Source organism: Oryza brachyantha, chromosome 5 (assembly GCF_000231095.2).
Source record: "Oryza brachyantha chromosome 5, ObraRS2, whole genome shotgun sequence".
Taxonomy (NCBI): Eukaryota; Viridiplantae; Streptophyta; class Magnoliopsida; order Poales; family Poaceae; genus Oryza; species Oryza brachyantha.
This window is the reverse complement of record NC_023167.2, coordinates 7,543,628-7,564,275: the sequence shown is the minus strand read 5'-3', so window position 1 is coordinate 7,564,275 and position 20,648 is coordinate 7,543,628. Positions and strand designations below refer to the sequence as shown.

The window sequence follows — 20,648 nt, the reverse complement described above, 5'->3', positions numbered from 1 at the left end:
GGAGAAATGGAGATGCCTAGGGGCGGCGACGACTTTGGCTAGGGAGAGGAGAAAGAAGAAAGGGGGAATTAGGGTTAGAGTATATATAGGGTAATAATCTATTGGGCCTAATGGGATAATTTTTTCTAAAAATTTGCATTTTGAGGCCCTGCGAGGATCCCTATGGGGGATTCTTTTCGTCCTTGGCCCTCTCGGGGAAACCGCCATCCCTACTCCTCGGGACATGTGCATGAGAGATAACAGAGCCACTGCTGCTTGCTTGCTGTAGATGGCTGTGCCTTGCAGAAATGAGAAGTCTACGTGCATGGAAAAGTAAGATGTCGGACAAAATTGATTCGATGAAATGACGAACTTCCAATCTGTGGTCAAATGCATATCAATAATCTTTGAGAAAATCTAACAAATGCCATTGACAAACACTTGATTCTAAGAAATGCCATCGACGAGTATGAGTTCTACAAAATATCATCATACAAACGAATTTGTTTAATAAATGACATCGTTGTTAGGGTTCCGTCGACCTTTTTCGTTAAATGCTATAGTATGAACAGTGTATTTAACGAGAAAAAATGGACGGAAACCTAACAACGAGGACATTTATCAGACAAATTTGTTTGTATGATGGAATTTCTTAAAACTCACATTCGTCATTAACATTTCTTAGACTTAGACGTTTGTCAATGATATTTTTTAGATTTTCTCATAATCTTTTTGATCTAATGAAACCGTCAATAACTTTTGGATCTTGATTGTTAGGAAAACCGAGACGTTTAATAATAAAATTATTTATTAAAATGGTTTAAAAAATAAAAAAATTCTCGTGCCACCACACTAAAAGAGGCCAACCCTAAAAATCCCCGGGCTAAATTTTGCCGCGAAATCCCGACCTGGCGCGCGCTATTCTCTCCGCTGACCCCTAAAACCCTAACTTTTCCCCGCCGCACACGCTCAATACGCCCCCCACGCACGCAGGCACGCATTTCGTCGAATACATCGTCTGTGCCCCCCCCCATCACAGCACTACCTTCGCCGATACCGCCCGGTAGTCCGCAGCGGCATGGAGGGCGAGGACTTCTTGCCGGAGGGCGGCAAGCTCCCCGAGCTCAAGCTAGGTCCGTGCGCGCTCGTGCTTCAGTTTTTGGATTGTTTACTGCTTTTTGGTTTGCTCATTTTTTGTGTTGTTTGGTGCAATAGATGTGAGGCAAGTGCAGGGCTTCATCTCTTTCTTCAAGAAGCTCCCGCAGGTCCGGACCCCTCCATTTCTCCCTTTTTTCCTTTCTTTGTCCTATTTGAACAATCATTTGTGAAGTGTTTTTTTCTAAATCTGTTCATTCCTTATTTGGGATGTATAGGATTCGAGGGCTGTTCGTTTCTTCGATCGGCGGGTAAGTGTTAACGTTGACTGGAGATGTGCGTAAGTATTTATATTCTTGATGAGACATATGCAAATTTATGGCGAATTAGTTCCATCGATTGCAATATCATGAGAAAAATGACAAGCAGTCAGTGCATATCAGTCTTCATCTGATACGGTTGTAGATTGATTGCCTCGAAACAGGCTCATCAGTTGTCAGTGTCAGTTTACCCTTGTGGATAACTCAAGGTATCATCTGATGGAAACTTGAGATTTATCTTGACATAAGTTTCAGAACTCCATCATAATTCCAGTGACATGCTAAGTTTCAGTTTTATGGTGACTTACATGCACTGGGAAAGTAGGCCACAATGTTTAAGCTAATGGCTTTGTTGATCATTTTGGGCTAGATATTATTTGAATATATTGTTGCGTTTAGCATGTTCTCAGTTTATTGAAAAGATGTTTTATTGTTCAGAAATGTTTATCTAACAATTTTGTTAAGTGAAAGTAATTCTAAAAAGAGACTTTTCGAATGTCACCCTCACCCCTCCACCTGTATCACAACAACATTTTGACATTTCACTCCTGTTCCTGCCTTATATTTTCAGATGAAGGCTGTCTTCATCATGCAGCAACCACAACTGTTGAGATATAAACCCCCTGTTTTTTAAATTACTGACAACACTGATTCTCCTGTTCAAACATTGACTAGTAATAATTTCTATATTATTATGCCTTGTAGGTTGAAACTTACACTGTAAGATTTATTCCGCAACATGCTTTCTTAATAGCATAAATCCATTGTTGAAAAGCCATGGTTAAAGTTTTCTTGCCGTTCTTGATATCAGTTTCTTCATGTCAAAAAAAAAATCAGTTGCTCTTAAAAGTGTGACCTGTAAACTAATGCTGAAATGTTTATTCAGGACTACTACACTGCTCATGGTGAGAATGCCACGTTCATTGCAAAAATATACTATCACACAATGTCTGCCTTACGCCAATTAAGTAGTAACTCTGATGGACTCTCAAGTGTCAGCGTGAGCAAGACCATGTTTGAGACCATCGCCCGCAACATTTTGTTAGAAAGGACTGACCGTACATTGGAACTCTATGAGGGAAGTGGGTCTAGCTGGAGGTTAACAAAATCTGGAACACCTGGAAATATTGGCAGTTTTGAAGATATTCTGTTTGCAAACAATGACATGCAAGATTCTCCTGTCACTGTTGCACTCTTTCCTGTGTTCCAGGAAGGCCAACTATATGTGGGTCTTAGTTTTGTGGATTTGACAAACAGGAAACTTGGGTTGTCTGAATTCCCTGAAGATAGTCGATTCACAAATGTTGAATCAGCCCTTGTTGCATTAGGTTGCAAGGAGTGTCTTGTCCCAGCAGATTGTGAGAAATCAATAGATTTGAAGCCTCTTCAGGATGCTATTACTAACTGCAATGTTTTATTAACTGAAAGAAAGAAGGGTGAATTTAAATCTAGAGATCTTGTTCAGGATCTTGCCAGAATAATCAGAGGCTCTGTTGAGCCAGTCTGTGATCTTGTATCTCAGTTTGACTTTGCACTGGCTGCCCTTGGTGCTCTAGTCTCATATGCTGAGTTGCTAGCAGATGATACAAACTATGGAAATTACACAATTGAGAAATACAATTTGGACCGCTACATGCGTCTTGATTCTGCTGCTGTGCGAGCATTGAATATTGCCGAAGCTAAAACTGATGTAAACAAGAACTTCAGTTTGTTTGGTTTGATCAACAGAACCTGTACAGCTGGGATGGGAAAGAGACTGCTTAACAGATGGCTGAAACAACCTCTGCTAGATGTAAATGAAATCAATGATAGATTAGATATAGTTCAGGCTTTCGTTGAAGATCCAGAGCTTCGTCAAGGACTTAGGCAACAACTCAAAAGAATGCCGGATATTGACCGTCTGGCTCATGCTCTCCGGAAGAGAACACCCAATCTGCAGCCTGTTGTCAAGCTCTACCAGGTTTTGCTTCTTCCTACTGTTATTTTTTAGTGAAGTTACCTAAGATGATTGTTTGCCTTGAAAGTGTACTAAGATTAACAGTCATATTAGGTTCTTAGCAGCTACTCCAGTATGACTGTAGAAGGTTCATATAACATATTATTTCCCTATTTTTAAAGGAAGGCATTGGACCTTTCTGTGCATGTGCTACTTACTATATATTTCCATGAAATCCTAACAAACATATAAGCATTAAATGCCATAGTCAGGATGAAAAGTCCAAACAGGGTACACGTTCATGTGCTTCAAGTAAACAAAAAACCTATTTGCACTTTAGCACATTTCTTATTTAAAGCTGCTTTAGCTATCATTTTGAAAACATTTGCTCAAAGAAATTTTCGCCTCTATTTTTCTGTGCTTCTAGTTATACTTGTTTGATCATTTATTGTTGAAAGATGTTTTACTACATGCTGTCTAGATGGGTATTATTTGCATAAATCCATTTTGCCCAAACCAAATTTCATTTTGTTAACCTATGGTTTTGCAGTCCTGCATTAGAGTCTCATACATCAAGGATGTTCTTCAACAATCTGATGGCAATTTTTCTTCGTTGATAAGGACCAAGTTTCTTAACTCTTTAGATGAGTGGTTGACAAAGGATCGATTTGGTAGGTTTGCTTCTCTTGTTGAGACAGCTATTGACCTTGATCAACTTGAGAATGGTGAGTACAGGATATCTCCTCGATATTCTTCTGATTTGGCTGTATTGAAGGATGAGCTTTCTGAAGTTGAAAATCACATCAACAATTTGCACAAGCATACAGCTACTGATCTGGATCTTTCTGTTGATAAGCAATTGAAGCTAGAAAAAGGGTCAATAGGCCATGTGTTCAGAATCTCAAAGAAAGATGAACAGAAGGTTAGGAAAAAGCTCACTAACAATTACATAATCATAGAAACTCGTAAAGATGGTGTGAAGTTCACAAGCTCCAAACTTAAAAACCTGGGTGACCAATACCAGGCACTGTTTGGTGAGTACACAAGTTGTCAGAAAAAGGTTGTTGATGATGTAGTAAAAGTTTCAGCCACTTTCTCAGAGGTACATTTATATAAAAGCTATGTGATTTTGTGGTTTTGTTGTTTATTCTTTCACGACAGTGATAAATCTTAGTTTGTTGGAACAGGTATTTGAAAACTTTGCTGCAATACTATCTGAGTTGGATGTTTTGCAAAGTTTTGCTGATTTAGCAACAAGTTGCCCGATTCCTTATATAAGACCAGAAATCACAACATCGGTAAGAACGCTAACAATGTTTTAAAAGGTGAGCTATGGAAATTCAGTTTTGAAATGCAAATGTAATATGTCCTAACAACTTTATATAGGAGGAAGGAGATATCATTTTAGAAGGTAGCAGACATCCATGTCTGGAGGCCCAAGATAGTGTTAACTTTATACCAAATGATTGCACTTTGGTAAGTATTTCATGAGATTATATTAGTCGTTGCAGCACTTAGTTATTGATGCTGCAATTGTTGAAATAATCCTTAACAGGTGAGAGGAAAAAGTTGGTTTCAGATCATCACTGGACCAAACATGGGTGGAAAGTCCACCTTTATACGACAGGTTAGATCTGTTGTCTCAATTGAAACAATGACAAGGGAAGCATTTGCTTTACATGTTTCATGAAAGTTTTGAATTTCATTCTTTTATGTATTGGAATAATGGTTGGAATAATGGTGTTGCATGGCATTCTTCTTATTTTGTTGCTGGTAATCATGGTTGCAGCATGCTGGTATCATCATCAGTACACGTTATTGTTTCTGTATGGAAATGCATGTAAAAATAACCTCTATCTTCATTTTTTTCTTAATTTGTTTTTTTACAAAATTGTTTAAACGGAATAGCTGGCCAACAGGGACTCTGTTATGTTTGCAAATGAATTTTATTCAAATAGAATTTGTGGTGTTTGCTCACTGAAGCGTATTTGTTTGTACAAAAATGTGGTTCCTGGAATAGAAATTATAGGATGGTTCTCAAATAGGTAGTTAGAGGAGCTAGACTCACTGACTACTATTTCATATTATATTGAACTATCTAAAAACTATTCTGAAACAAACTATCTATTTATTTTCATAGTTGTGAATGGACAATGAATGCTGATAGGAATGGGGCCATTTTTTCATGTTATTTACCATACCCTACGTTACCTTCTGCTACAACATGCAAATTATAGTTGGATCTTAATGAACTGACCACTATTTTATCAGCTTATGATTTTCATTTTTACTTGAGATCCAGGTTGGTGTTAATGTCCTGATGGCACAAATTGGATCATTCGTTCCATGTGATCGGGCTAGCATAAGTGTGAGAGATTGTATTTTTGCTCGTGTTGGTGCTGGTGATTGCCAGGTAAGTTGGCTTGATGATGAATAATTATGTTCATACATATATTTGACAGTTCTTTGGTTTGAAGGGTATTATGCCTCTTTTAGAAGCACAAACTGCTCCATATGTTCTTACTCTTGTTAGAAGGTTCTACATGTCAAATCTCTTATTCTTTTCTGTAGGACGTTTTTATAAAAATGATTGCATCATTTGCACATGTGTATATCTAGTGTGGACTATATGTGCAGTTTTTAGATTTGAGGATATATAGTATACATATGTTTGTATTCATAAGTTTGGAAGCTATGGCATATTTATTTAACACTTTCTGCAGTCCAATACAGTGCAGGCATGCCATGCTACTCTTCTTTAGATGGATGTATAAAAGTAGCAAATCAGAAAGGCACATAAACTCAAAAAAAAAAAAAAAACTAGATGTGTCACTCCAGCCCACTCTTTTTATAAAGTACACTCCTATTTATCCTGTAATAGGATTGGTCTTCTTCATCTTCCATTTAAAGTAAAAATGACCAAGCCATTGCATTGGGCTAGAAATGAGAATAAATTAATCTATATCTGTCTCCCAAGGTTGTTTTGCCTCATAGTCTCCTGTCCACTCATCTCAATCAAGTTGAGATTGCCTGGCCTTCCTTTGAATGTTTACCCCCATAATGATCCAAAGATAATTACATCATGTCCAGGGCTGTCTCAATTCCTACTCAAACATTGTCTTGTCACAGAGTAAAAGGGTCAGGATAGGGATATACTTACTAGCCACAGGAATGCCAATGGAGGGACTTGAGTAGAGGAACAGAAGAAAACTAAGAAAGGGTGTTGAAATGACTATAATTTAAACTCCATGTTTTCCATTTAAATATAAGGGATGGTTATTTCATAAAGGAATATGATCACTTGTTACTTTTAAACAATCATGAATTGGCAAATTTTTAACTTTCCATTTTTGTGGACAGCTACGTGGTGTTTCAACCTTTATGCAAGAAATGCTTGAAACAGCATCCATTTTGAAAGGTGCATCAGACAAGTCTCTTATTATTATCGATGAGTTGGGGCGTGGAACTTCCACATATGATGGATTTGGTTGGTTTCATGCACCCCTACTTGGTTCCATCCTTCCCTTGATTTTACTATGTGTTGAGTTTTGTTTCTTTTTGGAGTCATCTAAAGACCTTACAGTTTGTGAGATACATGCGTTGGACCAAAAATGTAATTCCTTACAGTTTCTGCTACTCTTTGATTCAGTGTTACTACTAACTACAGCACGGAGTTGAATTATTCAATGTATTATAACCTTTTTAAAAGGATTTTCATGTTCGTACTTCAGTCTATGGTTCTATGCCTCTGTGGATACGCTAGTTAATGAACCTTATTTAATATGCTTTATGATGTTAGTAGTTGTTTCTTATTTGCTACTGCTGCAGTATACTTGATTTTAATTTACCACACTTGAATTGATATTCTTTTTATCAGGTCTTGCATGGGCTATCTGTGAGCATCTTGTGGAAGTGACTAGAGCACCTACATTGTTTGCAACTCACTTTCATGAATTAACTGCATTAGGACATAAAAATGGTGATGAGCACCAGCATACTCCAAGTTTTGGAATTGCAAATTACCATGTGGGTGCACATATAGACCCATCAAGTCGGAAGTTGACTATGCTTTATAAGGTACCTGGTGATATGAATTCAAAACCACATTTGAAATCCTTTAATTCCTTAATTTGTTGTTTTTAGTTTTTTTTCTTTTGAAATCTTGCCCCAGGTTTCTCAATAACTACTGGAGCTTGCTAAATATTTTGAGTTTATGCTGCTTGGTCCAATTAATAGCTTGAACATGTGTCCTTAATTGTCTGAGGGTTTTCAAATTTGTCTCGCAGAACTAAGCAATGAAAGTGAAAAATTATAGAATACTACTATTACTGAAAATTATACTACTCTATTACTATTTAGTTTCTACTCTGCTGAAGCTAATATTTAGCCAAGCACTCTGGTATCTAATCTTACAAGAATTAGTTCAATTTTGCTGATCTTGTTTTTCTTGCGATCTTTATTATCATAATTGTGAACTAGCTCACAGGGCCTGAAATGTATTTTTCTTGTTGAAATATAATGAGGCTTGTAAATCAAATATTATGATACATAAGGTAACAGCCCAATACTTGCCAGTATTCTCAGGAATTTTGTTCATGCTCTATGGTCCTTTTGATGTCATCCAAAGTTATAATCTCCTGAAATAAATAAAATGCCATGTTTTTATGTTGCAAATTCTTAGTTTTGTATGCTGCCTTCAAATGATTGATTCATTGTCATTGCCAGAAATGGTTAGAAGGGACCTTTTCTTTACTTAATGTTGAGATGAACTTAACCAAAAAAGTTCTAAATGGCTCAACATCAGCAAGGTGCTATCCTTTTCAGATATTATACATGCTGAACATTCCTGTTCTTTTTGTAGGTTGAACCTGGTGCATGTGACCAAAGCTTTGGCATCCATGTTGCAGAATTTGCTAATTTTCCAGAAGCTGTTGTTGCTCTTGCAAAAAGCAAAGCAGAAGAATTAGAAGATTTTTCCACCGCACCCAATTATTCTGATGATTCAAAAGATGAGGTATCTGCAACTAGAAGTCGAATTACATGGTGTAGTTTATATTAATTAAATTACTTATTTCTCTCCTGCAGCCACCTTAGAAAAAAAATAAAAAATTCATATTCTTTTCTTCTGGTAGTTTAGTTTAGGATCGTGGATTAGAAATTAAAGAGTTTTGATGGATTACATGAAGAATAACCCTATCCTACTGCATCAAAACCGGAACCCTGTATGAGCGTCTTGTCCCTTGCAGGTTGGATCTAAACGCAAGAGGGTGTTTAGCCCAGACGATGTGACTAGAGGAGCTGCTCGGGTTCGCCTTCTGTTGGAGGGAATCGCCACATTGCCACTAGACGATATGGATGGCACCAAGGTCACAGAAACCGTTGCTAAACTGAAATCCGAATTCGAGAAAGATTCAGCTGACAATCCTTGGCTTCAGCAGTTTCTCTAAAGGAAACCAGCCATTGGCTGCATGGAGATTTTTGTTTTGCGATTAGAATCGCTGAACCTCAGGCTGACGCAAGGATCAGCTGATCCTCTTTTGTCAATATCCATCAGCATATTGCCACATGTAAGTTATCTAGGCTCACCATCACATCTACGCTATGAAAATTGATCTGCCAACTGTAGTGCTTCAGCACAATACAAGTAAACATAAACAACTGCACCTTATGTGGACCTGTGATAAGGCAATCGATGTGCTTGTATTGTGGCAGTGAGTCACTTGATCCTTCACGAGTTGCTGGGTACAGAAAAAACAAGGTTTGGCAAAACTAACCAAATGCATACAAGACTATCCTGGAGGGAATATGATCGCTTGATTCGTCAACATGGCGTCTATGATGGATTTTTTTTAATTTAATTTTTGTTTTTAAAAATATTTATAGAACTAGATTTTCATTGGCACACGGTGACTCGGCTGTGCTTGACGGCCATTGACAGGGTGGCGTTTGTTTCATTGTTTGTAGTCTAGCCCCTTGGCGTCCCCTGTAAAATTTGAAGTGACTCATGTTACACCAGTAACTAACCGTTTACTGCATGAGCTAGACCTTTGTAGGCCTGTATGTGGAGTACGGATTTTGTAGTACCTAGAGACCTGCTTGCCGGTGAAAGGGGTCGAAACGCTTCACGATGTTAGTAGGCCACTCGAGGAGTTCATCCACCGGCCTAACTGTATCCCTAGCTAGCATGAGGCACAAAAGATATGACGCATCCTTTAGTGTCAGGGTCATCTCTTCGTAGGATAGGTGGAAAGTGTGGGTGTCCAGCTTCCACCTCTCTAGAAGAGTAGCTAAAAGGGAGTGATCGGCAGCCTACCGCCTCGTCGGGTCCTCGCTGGCCTTGAGCTCAACATGTCAACAAAGTTAAAGGAGGTCCATCTCACGTAAACAGTAGAAAATCATTTAGTTAGAGAATACAAATCCTATTTTTCTAAATAATATGACACAAACAATGTACCTTGGTTTGTGGTGGACATCCAAGGGGAACCTCGTGGGACGTGTGCGAAGGAAGCATCGTGAGAACAATGTTCTGCCCGGTCGATAGGTACGATCTGTGCGATCGATCGATGGTTTGATCGAATACCTTTGGTGTCTCATCCTTCATACTAACACTAAATAAAACGGTTAGCATAAAGCACTGCAAATAATCGTAAAGATAAAATAGTACAATAATGAACATAAGCATGACTTATATAAGGCCTAGGGCAGGAGGCAGCCATGACCGCCTGGACCGGGACCGACCGAAAGGCCGATTCGGCCAGGGTTTTAGGCCAGCTCGACCAGGGAGAGGAGGAGCTGGCGGACCACGACTTTGGGCCAAATTCGTGCGCGAACTCAGCTTTTCGCCCAAGAAAAGAAAACCACGACTAATAGGGAAAAACGAGTCGAATGGTTTCCGATTAAACCGAAACTTTGAATGATTTTTTCGGTGATTCCTTAATCCGTTTTTTCTGAAATTTCAATCGTATGTCTAGTTAATCGATTTCGACAGGATAAAATATGAAAATGGGCATGGTCCAGAAATTTTTTATTTTTAAACCTTTTTAATAAATAATTTTATTACTAAACCTCGGGAGAATATATTTTCACCGGATGAACCTTTTGGCCACGCCATCAACATTGGCGTGGCAAAACAACCCTGAGTTTTTGGCGTGGCAGACTTGCCACGCTATTGTCGGTGGCGTGGTACCATTGTCTTGCCACACCATCAACGTTAGCGTGGTCAAAAGGTTCATCCGGTGGAAATATTTCCTCCCAATGATTAGTAACAAAATTAAAAAGGTTTAAAAAATAAAAAAAATTCTATGGTCCACCGCCGGTCCATAGGCCATAGAGAAGGGAGCAAGTAGAGCCGACCCGACCAATAGACTACAGTGCGACGCGAGCACAACGACAGGCACAACGAGTACAACGATGTGCGCGTCGGCCCTCAGGTGGTGATGCGGGGAGAGAAAAGAGAGTAAGAAAAACGAAAGAGGCGCGCATGGACAATGGCCGAGATGCGGCCAAGCAGAGCAGACGCAACGACGCGGGCTGGTGTGGCAATGGGTGGTGGCCGAAGGGGGTGTGAGGGTGGTGGTGCACGAAGCAGGGAACGAAATGGCGAGGGGAGGAGAGGGTAATGTAAGTGGGAGGTTAGACGCTTGGAGGCCGGTTGTGGCCGGTGAGGGGGATGAATTGAGCGTCGGCGACTGTGGGGAGTGGGAACTGATTCAAACTTTAGTTTTGGACCGTTGGATGGCAAGGGGGAGTGGGGAAGGTGGGTGTACAAGGCGGGATGCGGGGCGGCGGCACCGGTGGTTGCCGTGCCTATGTTGAGCAGTGGGAGGTTAGGAACGACCCTGATAGGTGGGGCCACCTATCGACGGCTCAGGGGAAAGAAGGGATGGTAGATGAGGAAAGGGTCGGCCAGCCCAACGAGAGGAGGAAGTAAGAGAGAGCATGAGGTGGATGGGAAGCCGGCCAGGCTGGCCCAGTGGGAAAAGGAGGTAGAAGGGAGAGAGGGGAGTGGCCGGATGACAAGGAAGGAGGGCGAATTCGGCCTGCTGCCAGGAAGGGAAGGGAGAGAAAGAAAGAAAAGAGGTTTCCTTAGTTCCATAACCAAGCTTTTAATTAATTTAAATTATTTTGGTTATTCTTAGAATTTCCTTTAAATCCTGTCAACGAGTTTGGTGCCCGGGGAAAAAAGATAGCCCTGATGGGTCACTTCTTGTTTAATTAAAGTAATTTATTTAGGGTTATCTCTAGATTAACTTAAATAATTTAATTATAGCAATTTAGGTCTTATGAGGAAGAGAACTTTGGGGTGTGAAATTGGGCCTTATTTATAATTGTGTCGTGGGTTAGGTATAGGGGCTGGATGCCGTAGGATAACCTAGGATGTCCCTAGTCATATTTCCAGTAGTCATCACCGTTTTTAGTTGGTTTGTTTTAAATTATTCTTTCACTTTGGAGTTTGGCCTTTAGATTGGTTTGTGAAACGCCAAATTTATGAGCTTAAATATTTATCTGCAATTTAGATTGTGTTATGCTTGTTCTTGTGAATTTTCTCGATTTTTTGTACAAGCAAAAACTTTGTGATGAGGTTGATTACACTGATCGGAAGTCTCAAAATGTAAAATGTTGCATATTATCAAATCAAACCAGTTGAAAGGTCGGATACCTAATCTCGTATCATGTGTGCTTCCGAGCTGCATATAAAAAGCAATCAGGAGTAACTATCATGTGTGTACTGAAATCTGGTCAATCCTTATCCTTAAAACAATTGTTGTGTTCTACTCAATCTTGTTAGATATAAATATTCATGCAAACGTTAAGTTCATGCAATTTATGGTTGTTGATACCGATTCTCTGCCAAAGTGCCAATGCAGCTCAATGTTAGAAAGCTTCGTTAACATTAGCATCTTGAGAAATCATCTTTTTCCGTTTCATATTATAAGTTAGCTTGGAGTTATCCTGAGCTAAACTTCTTTTAAGTTTGACAAAATTGTACTAACAACCACAACACCAGTTTCATTAAATCCACTGTTAAATATATTTTGGTAGTACCTTTACTATATTAGAAATGTTCCTATATTTTTCTCTAAAGTTAGTCAAGTCAAATTTAACTGCGTTTGACTGGACAAAGTCAAAGCACTAGTAATATAAGACAGACGGAATATAAATTACCCCATGCACACGAGTCACCAATAGGTACAGGATCATTGCAAGTTGTAGATGACAGAATAGCTATCAACTACAATACAATCATACCGAAGAGCAATCATAGTGGACAGATACAAAAGGTCAATCTAGCTAGAACTGAGAGTCCGCATATTTTCAATGCATCATTCATGATACAGACAAAATCAACCTGAGCCAGACGTAGCCGCATAACACTTGTATCTTCTACCAGTCAATCCAGTGGCCTAGAAACATTGTCTTACAAGGCATACTAAAGTCTGTGAAGATGTTGTCGACCAGGCATGCAGCTCTCAGATCAGGCCTTCACTGCAGCAGCATTAGGAGAAACAGGCTCCTTACCATGCACCCTGAAGCGATAGATGCATGTCAGTTCTGAATTTCCCTGGTTTGAGGAGAAGTCAAGCCGAACCATGTTGACAACTCCCGAATACGTGGTTATCTCCAGTTGGAAGGTCTGTGCATTGCTCTTCTCAAGGTCATAAGAAAACTCTCCTAGAGCTGCACGTGATTCCTTGTCTGTGTTATCCTCTGGACCTTCGTACCATCCACTGACCTGGAAATCCTTTGGAGCACTAGATCGATCATAAGCTACACTCTGCATCCAGACAAGTCATAATCTTCCAAAAGTTAGCACAGCAAAAAAAGAGCGGAAGTCTTGACTCAACAAAATAAAGGACAGAAGAACATAAGATTATGGAGCCAGCAAATACTAACTGTTCAATAATATAAGATTATGGAATTAACAAACAAAAAAAATGGAATAACCAGTTGTGTACCAAAAGATGACAAAAGGGCACTATTTATGTGTCATGTCTTGAAAATCATTACTAATGAATAAGGACTCAATTTCACAAGTGGAATCAAATAATAATGCTTTACATAAGACAGTGATGCAATTCAGCAATGATTGAGCATCACTTCATTTTTTTTCATCCACTGAAGGTATGAGGCAGACTAGTATAGCATGCAAGAATTGTCCTCAAGGACCTTGAACAGAACATTTAAACTACTTGTCAATACATAAGGAGAAATCAGCCATGCACTGATACAATGATTTGGCAATTTGCCTGTATCCTCCAAAACAAAGGAATATTTCCATTTCAACAATTACTAGCTATCACACTGAGGTGATCTTTTTTGCTTTTAAACATTTTCCAGAAACAATTGTGTTGTACCTTGGACAATTTGTGGCATAGCTCCAAAATCATCCAGCAAAAGATAAAACATAGTTGGGTTCTGCCTACGGATGGCCGTAGGGCAGCCCACAGGTAATTTAGGGTCGGTTATAGTTCAACTAAATAAATTAAATTTTATTTTATAGTGAAACTTAGTTTATTAGTTGAATTAGAGCCGACCCTAAATTACCCGCAGGTCGACCTGGGCACATCCGTAGTTCTGCCTTTAGAACCATACATAAGATATACTATCTTAGCAGGGGTTTGTTTCAAATAAACCTGTTTTGAGGTGGTATTTCAGCAAATGAGGTCTTATTTGATGCTCAAATTACAAAACATGATTTTCTGGAAATTTTCAGTGGATACAGAATGGAATAATAATTAGAATGAGAGCAGTAAGAAGACAAAATAAGATGATTTATGCAATGTAAGGTAGAACAGAATGATGTTAAATTGAATTATGATAATATGATGTAATAACCTTACCTTGTCAACATGCTCTAGAGTGACTGCCTCAGGAATTATTCCTGTCCTTAGCTTGATCTCCACATAACCACTACTTCCTTGTAGTGCAAAGCACTCTCCAGGCTGCCCAAAACTTGGTTCCAGCATTTTCTGTGATGCTGCTCCACTACTAGAGAAAAGGCTGTTACCTTTCCTGAAAGCTTCCGAATGCTTAACTACTTTACCCCCACCAGATGCTAATGCATAATCCACCATTTGAAGACCATCTGCTGCATGCCTCTCTATCTCCATCTCAACTATCTCCTTGGCAAATAACCTAATATCATCTAAGCTTATATCACTAATAGTACCATCCAAACCCTTCTTTGTCTTCAACTGATTAACAAGCCCATCAAATTCTTTCCTAGAAACAAAACCCATATCCCTGAGTTCAGCAAGTGAACTATCCAATTTGTTGGTCTTGCCTTCTAGTGCCTTCATCTTTGTCTCAAGCTTATGACCCTTGTCCTCGAATTGCTTTGCAATGTCCCTCTTTGTTTTGTCAATCTCATTTCCTAGCTTCTTATCTAAAACGTCCAGCTGCACCTGAAGCATCTTGGTCGTCTTCTTGAACCCTTCCACCTTGGACAACCTGTTCTCCATATCCAGTGTTGTGAATGATAAACCCCCATTTTGCCATCTCCACAACAGCTGTCCCATCCAAGCGACGGCTGAAATAAGAAGGCAAAGTTTCATCAGCACACTTAAGGCGATTTCCAATTTTGCCCTTTCTTGTTTAGCAGCACTCTTCTTTCGACGGTCAGCAGCAGCTGTCAAGGCAATTGCATCTTTTCTTGCCTCAGATAGACACTTTGATTTCACAAGAACTGACTCTCCACGGATAGTATGACTAAGATCCTTCTTGTCAGTGATGTTATCAACCGATGAGGTACCATTGAATCCACCATCAGCAAGGAGCTCATGTGAGGCTTTCTTCTTCGCAACTACTGTCCGCCGCCTAACATCTTGACTGGAGTGTGAATCAATACTCAACGCATGGTTCCCATTCGTATTAGTGGTTGGAATCGCCGCAGCTGATGCTGACATTGTTGTCCCTGAAAGTACAAGGGGGAGAACCAGATGATAAACTGGAAGCAAAGATGCACCTGAAATTTGAGGCTACAGCAAATTACTACACTTCTAACACTAAGAGAACTGGGAATTTTTGTAAGCAGAGTAACATGAAGTATATACCATTGTACAATGATCATAGTAACATACTAACATGAAGGATATATATGGGTCTGTTTGGTTACTTGTATGCCAACCTGGTCCGTATCCTCTAGCCTGGTTGCTCTCAGTCTGATTAAAGTCATACAATGGTTGTGTTTGGTTGTCTGTATGAGTTTATCCTAGATGACATGAGATCCTGTTTGGTTGGTTGTATCTCTGGATGCTGTATCCAGAAGATGGTGTTTGGTTGGGATGATTTTGACCTGAGTTCAGTCACCTCTTGTGTTGAGTGGTAAGGTTACCGCCATGGTTGTTAAGGCGTCGCTAAGGCGTCGATGCAGCGCTAAGGCGCTGCCAGGGGGCATGGCGTCTGCCATGCCTTACCAGATTGTGTAGGGCGTCCGCCTTTGCCATAAGGCGTCGCAAGGGCGTCGCCATGGTGAGTAATCTCGCTATAGCGAGAGATAAGGACGTTGTAGAAAGAGAAGGAAGGGGAGAGGTGTGATTTTTCCAAGGTGGACACGCGTGCGCGAAAAAAGATTGGGCGTCGCCCTTTGCACGGGAAGGAAGGCAATCTGGCGCTAGAAGGAAAGTGGCGCCAAAAAACAGAATCAGATCGGATCAGAGCAGATCAGAGGGCCAGGGGGGACAGCCCTTTGCGCGGGAAGGAAGGCAATCTGGCGCTAGAAGGAAAGTGGCGCCAAAAAACAGATTCAGATCGGATCAGAGCAGAGCAGATCAGATCAGAGGGCCATAGGAGACAGTAACGACCCCATCATCTGGCGACGCCACAACAACGATCCTTCTCAGTATTTCTTCTCATCTCCCCTGCTCTGCTTCTTCCTCTGTTCTTCTCCTTCCTCTGCTTTGTTCCTTCATCTTCTCATCTGCTTACTCTGCTTTGTTGTGACCATCTATCTTTTTGATTCTCTGTTCTAAAAGTTTACTTCTTCATCTACTGATCGTTTGCCTTCCCTCTGTTCCAATCCCCTCCTTTACTCCCATCTGTTCGCTTCCGCTCTGTTTTCCCTCCCTTACTCCCCTCATCCTTTCCCCTCTGTTCAAAAAGTTTAATTTGCTACCATATTAGGTTATTTTGTTTGTCAACTTAATAGTTTTCAACCATCTAAGGTGTCGCCTCACCTTACGCCTTACCGCTATAGCAGTAAGGCAGTGTGAGGTCGCCTTACCGCCTTAACAACCATGGTACCACATGAATCATTCCAATGAAAATTTATGTGAAGTGCTTACTGTTGTGCGGTGAATAAATTTTCAAATTAATTTTAATTTGAAAATGTCTTTATATAATTAATAAAATGAACAACTTATATATTTTTCGAACTCATATGTTAAGACTGTATCTCAACACTTGTTGCATAACTTTCTTATATGATAAAATAGAAATATGAACAAATATCACAAATTAGAATGTGTGGAGCTGTACAGTAATTAGAAAGTGTACAGTAATTAGAACGTGTGGAGCTGTACCCAACCAAAAGTACAGTTTGATATAAGCGAGGGAGTAATGAAACAACATTAATCCTTAAAACAGAGACAATCCCTAAAATACAAAGTCCTATGACCAATTATCAAGCAATCTGTAAGTTATGGCTTAAAAGGTGAGAATTGAAATCTCATGTGTTGAAAAAGGAAATGATACAAGGTTACATACTTCTAGTACAATATATTATCTATACAATTTATATCAACTCAACAAGCAATCAAATGACAGATGATGTTCTGAATGAGATCTGACTAGCTAAAAGGCTAAAACAAATCAACATCTCTTAGTTCCCACTCAAATATTTTGCTGATCTACACAGATTATGTATAACTAAATAATAAGATAGAGACAATTTACAATAATATGCCCAGCAGTTGACAGAAACATAAAGTAGCTATCTTCAGATATTTGTTTGGCAATGCGTTTTGATTAAAATTGTTCTTGACTTCCACACCCTGGAATGTGGAAACCTGTCATCTTTGCTAACCAATCAAAAGTTTATATTAAATTCTAGTCGTCAACTGTCAAAGTAAAAAATGATACCATACTTTTGGTACTTTGCCTACAGAACCCGTCAAACAGACCTACATTGTTGCAGTTAAAATTGGGCAATGTAATCAAATGAATCTTTGGTGTTGGATTAGCATTTCCCAACAAAATAAACAGGGAAACTTATGTTTATATCTCACCAATACTTGGCTGCAAAGGATTTCAACAGACGGAGGGCGACCAGCGGGACAGACGGAGGTCGACGGGCGGAGGAGGGCGACTGCAGGAGAAGGGGGCGGCGGAGGATGCCGAGCGGCGGAGGAAGGCGACGGCCAGAGGAGGGCAGGGCGGAGTATTGCGAGCAGCGGAGGAGGGCGACGGAGGAAGTCAGGGCGGAGGAGGACGATGGCCGGAGGAGGGCGGGGCGGAGGATGGCGAGCGGCAGAGGAGGGCGACGAGGGGAGGAGGGCGCGACGGGCGGAGGAGAGAGACCGGCGGAGGACGGCGCGGCGAGCGCGCGCAGGAGGCCCCAAACCCTAGCGAAGCAGCGGGGGGGAGAGAAGTGAGGCCGGGGGAGATGACCCCTCGCTCCTGGGCTGCACGGGCGGGTGCAGCGGGACTCCCATTGTGATGAAAATGGGCTCAGGCAATGGACTCCTTTATTAAAATACTGTTATAAACCTATAAGTCAAAAAAAAAATATAATTGTCCGGTTTCCGTGTCCAACGTTGGACCATCTATCTTATTTGAAAATATTTTAAAAAATTAGTCCCACGTAAAATACTATTCATGATTTATCATCTAATAAAAACAAAAATATCAATCGCAAAAAATTTTTGAATAAGACGAAGAGTCAAAAATTAAATGTAAAAAGTGAAAAATTGGTTTATTTTGGGACGGAGGGAGTAGATATCTGTCACTCCTATTTTATTAAGAGCATCTTCAATAGTGTACCAAACAGGTTCCCAAAACAAATTTTTTGGTTCTGCGTCAAAAACATAGGTCCAACGGACCACCTATAGTGCTCCTAAAATAATCGTGCTTCCAATCCAAGTCCAAAAACTGCCTAAATCTGAGGAAGCGATCCGCCCTCCCAATCTTGTTTCGCGGCAAAACGATCGCACCCGAACAATTCTGTCGTGCCCTTTTTTTCTTCGCAGCCACACAGCATCTCGTACGCGGGCGCCGCCAGACCCGCCTCCTCCGCCGAAGGCCTCCAAATCTCCGGTGATCAACGCCAACACTCCGCCGAGTTTTGCCGCCGGCGCAGCCCGCGGCCGGAGCCGCCAGCTCCGCCGAAGCTCGCCGCCGGCAGCCCCCTCCAGCGCAGCCCGCGGCCGACGCCGCCCGTTTCACCGAAGCTCACCGCCGGCGCAGCCCGCTCTGCCGAATCTCGATGCCGGAGCAGCCCCCTCCGGCGTCGCCAACCGCTCCACCGAATCTCACCGGCGCAGCCCGCTCCGTCGAAGGCATCCGACGACGTCGCTCCCTCTACAGTCTGCAGGTCCCTCCGCTCCCTCTCCTCTTTAGTCTGCAAGTAAGAAATGTTACCTACACTAAATAGCCTTATGTTGTCTGTCAACTTTACGGTCAAAAAGTATCAATTACTACCACTAGAACACTAGCAAAAATGGAACGGTGATGAACGGTGATGGCCATCGTCTCGAGCCCATCCATGCTAAAGCTGCCATCGCTGCTACAACTAAAGCTGCATCACAGTAGCATCATGCAGTGCACAGCAAGCAGTACTAAGAGACACTAGGAGGAGAGAAAGGGAGGACAGAGTTTACACGACGAAAAGTTTATGCACTGGTTTTCTAATAGAGGGACGTCAAGCTGTTGCTGGTAAAAAAAAGATAACCACATGAGCAAGGGAGAAAAAAACGTGAAATCGATCTTAACGAATTTAGCTTATTTGGCCAACTAACTATTTTTAGACCTAACTTTCGGGTTTCTATTGGAGTAGAGGATAATTTTTAGGCCTGTGGTTTTTTAGAAGGTCTTCAATATATGATTTTTAGAACTTAATTTTTAGTCCTCTATTGGAGATGCTATAATATACATAAACATTGAGTTTATAAAAACTGTTATAAACTGCTAACCACCGTGGAACATATTAAAGCTACTGCACGGCCCGAAAATATCTGATTTGGTTAGCCGTACGTTGATTACTGATCTGCACTGAATGCGTGCATGCATCGATCTGAAGCTCACTGATAGTCGGATGTTGATTACCGATCTGTACTAAAACCATAATTAGTCATAATGGTTACTGCATCCTGCAGAACATTTGTAATCATTTCTGCGCCTAAGTTCTAAATGTTTTGTATTCTTTATTTTTCTTTCAGGTGCTAAAAAGAGATTGGTGCAGAGGTTGGAAAGGGATTTGATATTCCTCTTTAGATGCTCTCTATATATACAAAGATGCTCTCTATATACACACACGTCTTATTTGTATTATGAGCATTTGTTTGAACTGGGCAGTACATGCTCCATGCTATTTTGGTTTGGTTTGAATTAGGATGTATCGTTAGCTACTGGATTTGATTTGAACTGATAAGATATACGGGGATGTTTGGTTGCCTGCATCATCCCAATCTCGCATCCCTACTTGCAACTTTAGTTTTTTTGTTAGTTGCATTGACTTCAAAGCCTGGTTGACTACATACAGATAACTAAACAAACTCTATATGAATGTGTGAACAACATATCTTACCAATCCAGCTTTTATATGGATACAATTGTGAAATGTTTTTAAGATATATATGCATGTCTGAGGAGCACATCTCACCAATCCAGCTTTTATATGGATACAATTGTGAAAAGTTTTTAAGATATATATGCATGTCCATGCAATGCAATGATACAAAGCTGGATCCGATTTTTCCGTTGGATTATTTGATCATCCTAGGATTACTGATACAAAACTAGATCCAATCTTTTTGAGAAATTGAGCAAAATGTTACACAAGCATTTTCAAACAAAAGTTATAGCACTACCTGGTGCCTGCACTTCAGCAAATGGCAAATGGGGACAGTAACGGGTCTACCCCTAAAACCTAATGTCCCAGTGACACCACTGTCTAAGAAGGGTCAGGTCAGCCCATCAAAATAAATGGGCCACAAAGGGACAGTAACGGCCGACCCGGCCTCTCCCCTTGCTGACTGTGGCACACTGTGGCCTCATCGAGCTCCAAGCAAGGCCAACCCTGACAAGGGCTGGAGGTGCGACTGCCCTGGCCCCCAAATCCCAGGGGGAGGCTAACCCTATCCAGGCCGATATATTCTGAAATT

At 40.7% G+C, this 20,648-nt stretch overlaps 2 protein-coding genes across 2 annotated transcripts; one reads left to right on the top strand and one right to left on the bottom strand.

Annotated features, from left to right (window-relative positions):
- Window positions 1-909: 909 nt before the first annotated feature.
- Window positions 910-9,288, top strand: LOC102704890 (DNA mismatch repair protein MSH2). Its single transcript, XM_006655098.3, has 13 exons — window positions 910-1,112; window positions 1,195-1,244; window positions 1,353-1,385; window positions 2,281-3,354; window positions 3,881-4,432; window positions 4,518-4,628; window positions 4,717-4,806; window positions 4,886-4,957; window positions 5,633-5,743; window positions 6,691-6,817; window positions 7,208-7,407; window positions 8,192-8,344; window positions 8,577-9,288. The coding sequence occupies exons 1-13, from the start codon at window positions 1,058-1,060 to the stop codon at window positions 8,775-8,777; spliced, it is 2,829 nt and encodes a 942-aa protein (XP_006655161.1). The 5' UTR covers window positions 910-1,057; the 3' UTR covers window positions 8,778-9,288.
- A 3,264-nt stretch (window positions 9,289-12,552) lies between these two features.
- On the bottom strand, window positions 12,553-17,791 carry LOC102720326 (SUN domain-containing protein 1-like). The gene is made up of 3 exons (XM_006654154.3): window positions 17,556-17,791; window positions 14,172-15,244; window positions 12,553-13,105 (listed from the first exon to the last, which is right to left on the bottom strand). Exons 2-3 carry the CDS (start codon window positions 15,234-15,236, stop codon window positions 12,806-12,808), a joined length of 1,365 nt encoding a protein of 454 aa, XP_006654217.1. The 5' UTR covers window positions 15,237-15,244; window positions 17,556-17,791; the 3' UTR covers window positions 12,553-12,805.
- Window positions 17,792-20,648: the final 2,857 nt, after the last annotated feature.

Excerpts from the sequence above, each read along its gene's own strand:
- LOC102704890 (XM_006655098.3), top strand. The coding sequence starts at position 1,058 with ATGGAGGGCGAGGACTTCTTGCCGGAGGGCGGCAAGCTCCCCGAGCTC. Across the intron at positions 4,629-4,716 it reads GACCAGAAATCACAACATCG|GAGGAAGGAGATATCATTTT; the intron begins GTAAGAACGCTA and ends AACTTTATATAG. Across the intron at positions 6,818-7,207 it reads TTCCACATATGATGGATTTG|GTCTTGCATGGGCTATCTGT; the intron begins GTTGGTTTCATG and ends TCTTTTTATCAG.
- LOC102720326 (XM_006654154.3), bottom strand. The coding sequence starts at position 15,236 with ATGTCAGCATCAGCTGCGGCGATTCCAACCACTAATACGAATGGGAAC. Across the intron at positions 13,106-14,171 it reads CTCTAGAGCATGTTGACAAG|AGTGTAGCTTATGATCGATC; the intron begins GTAAGGTTATTA and ends GTCTGGATGCAG.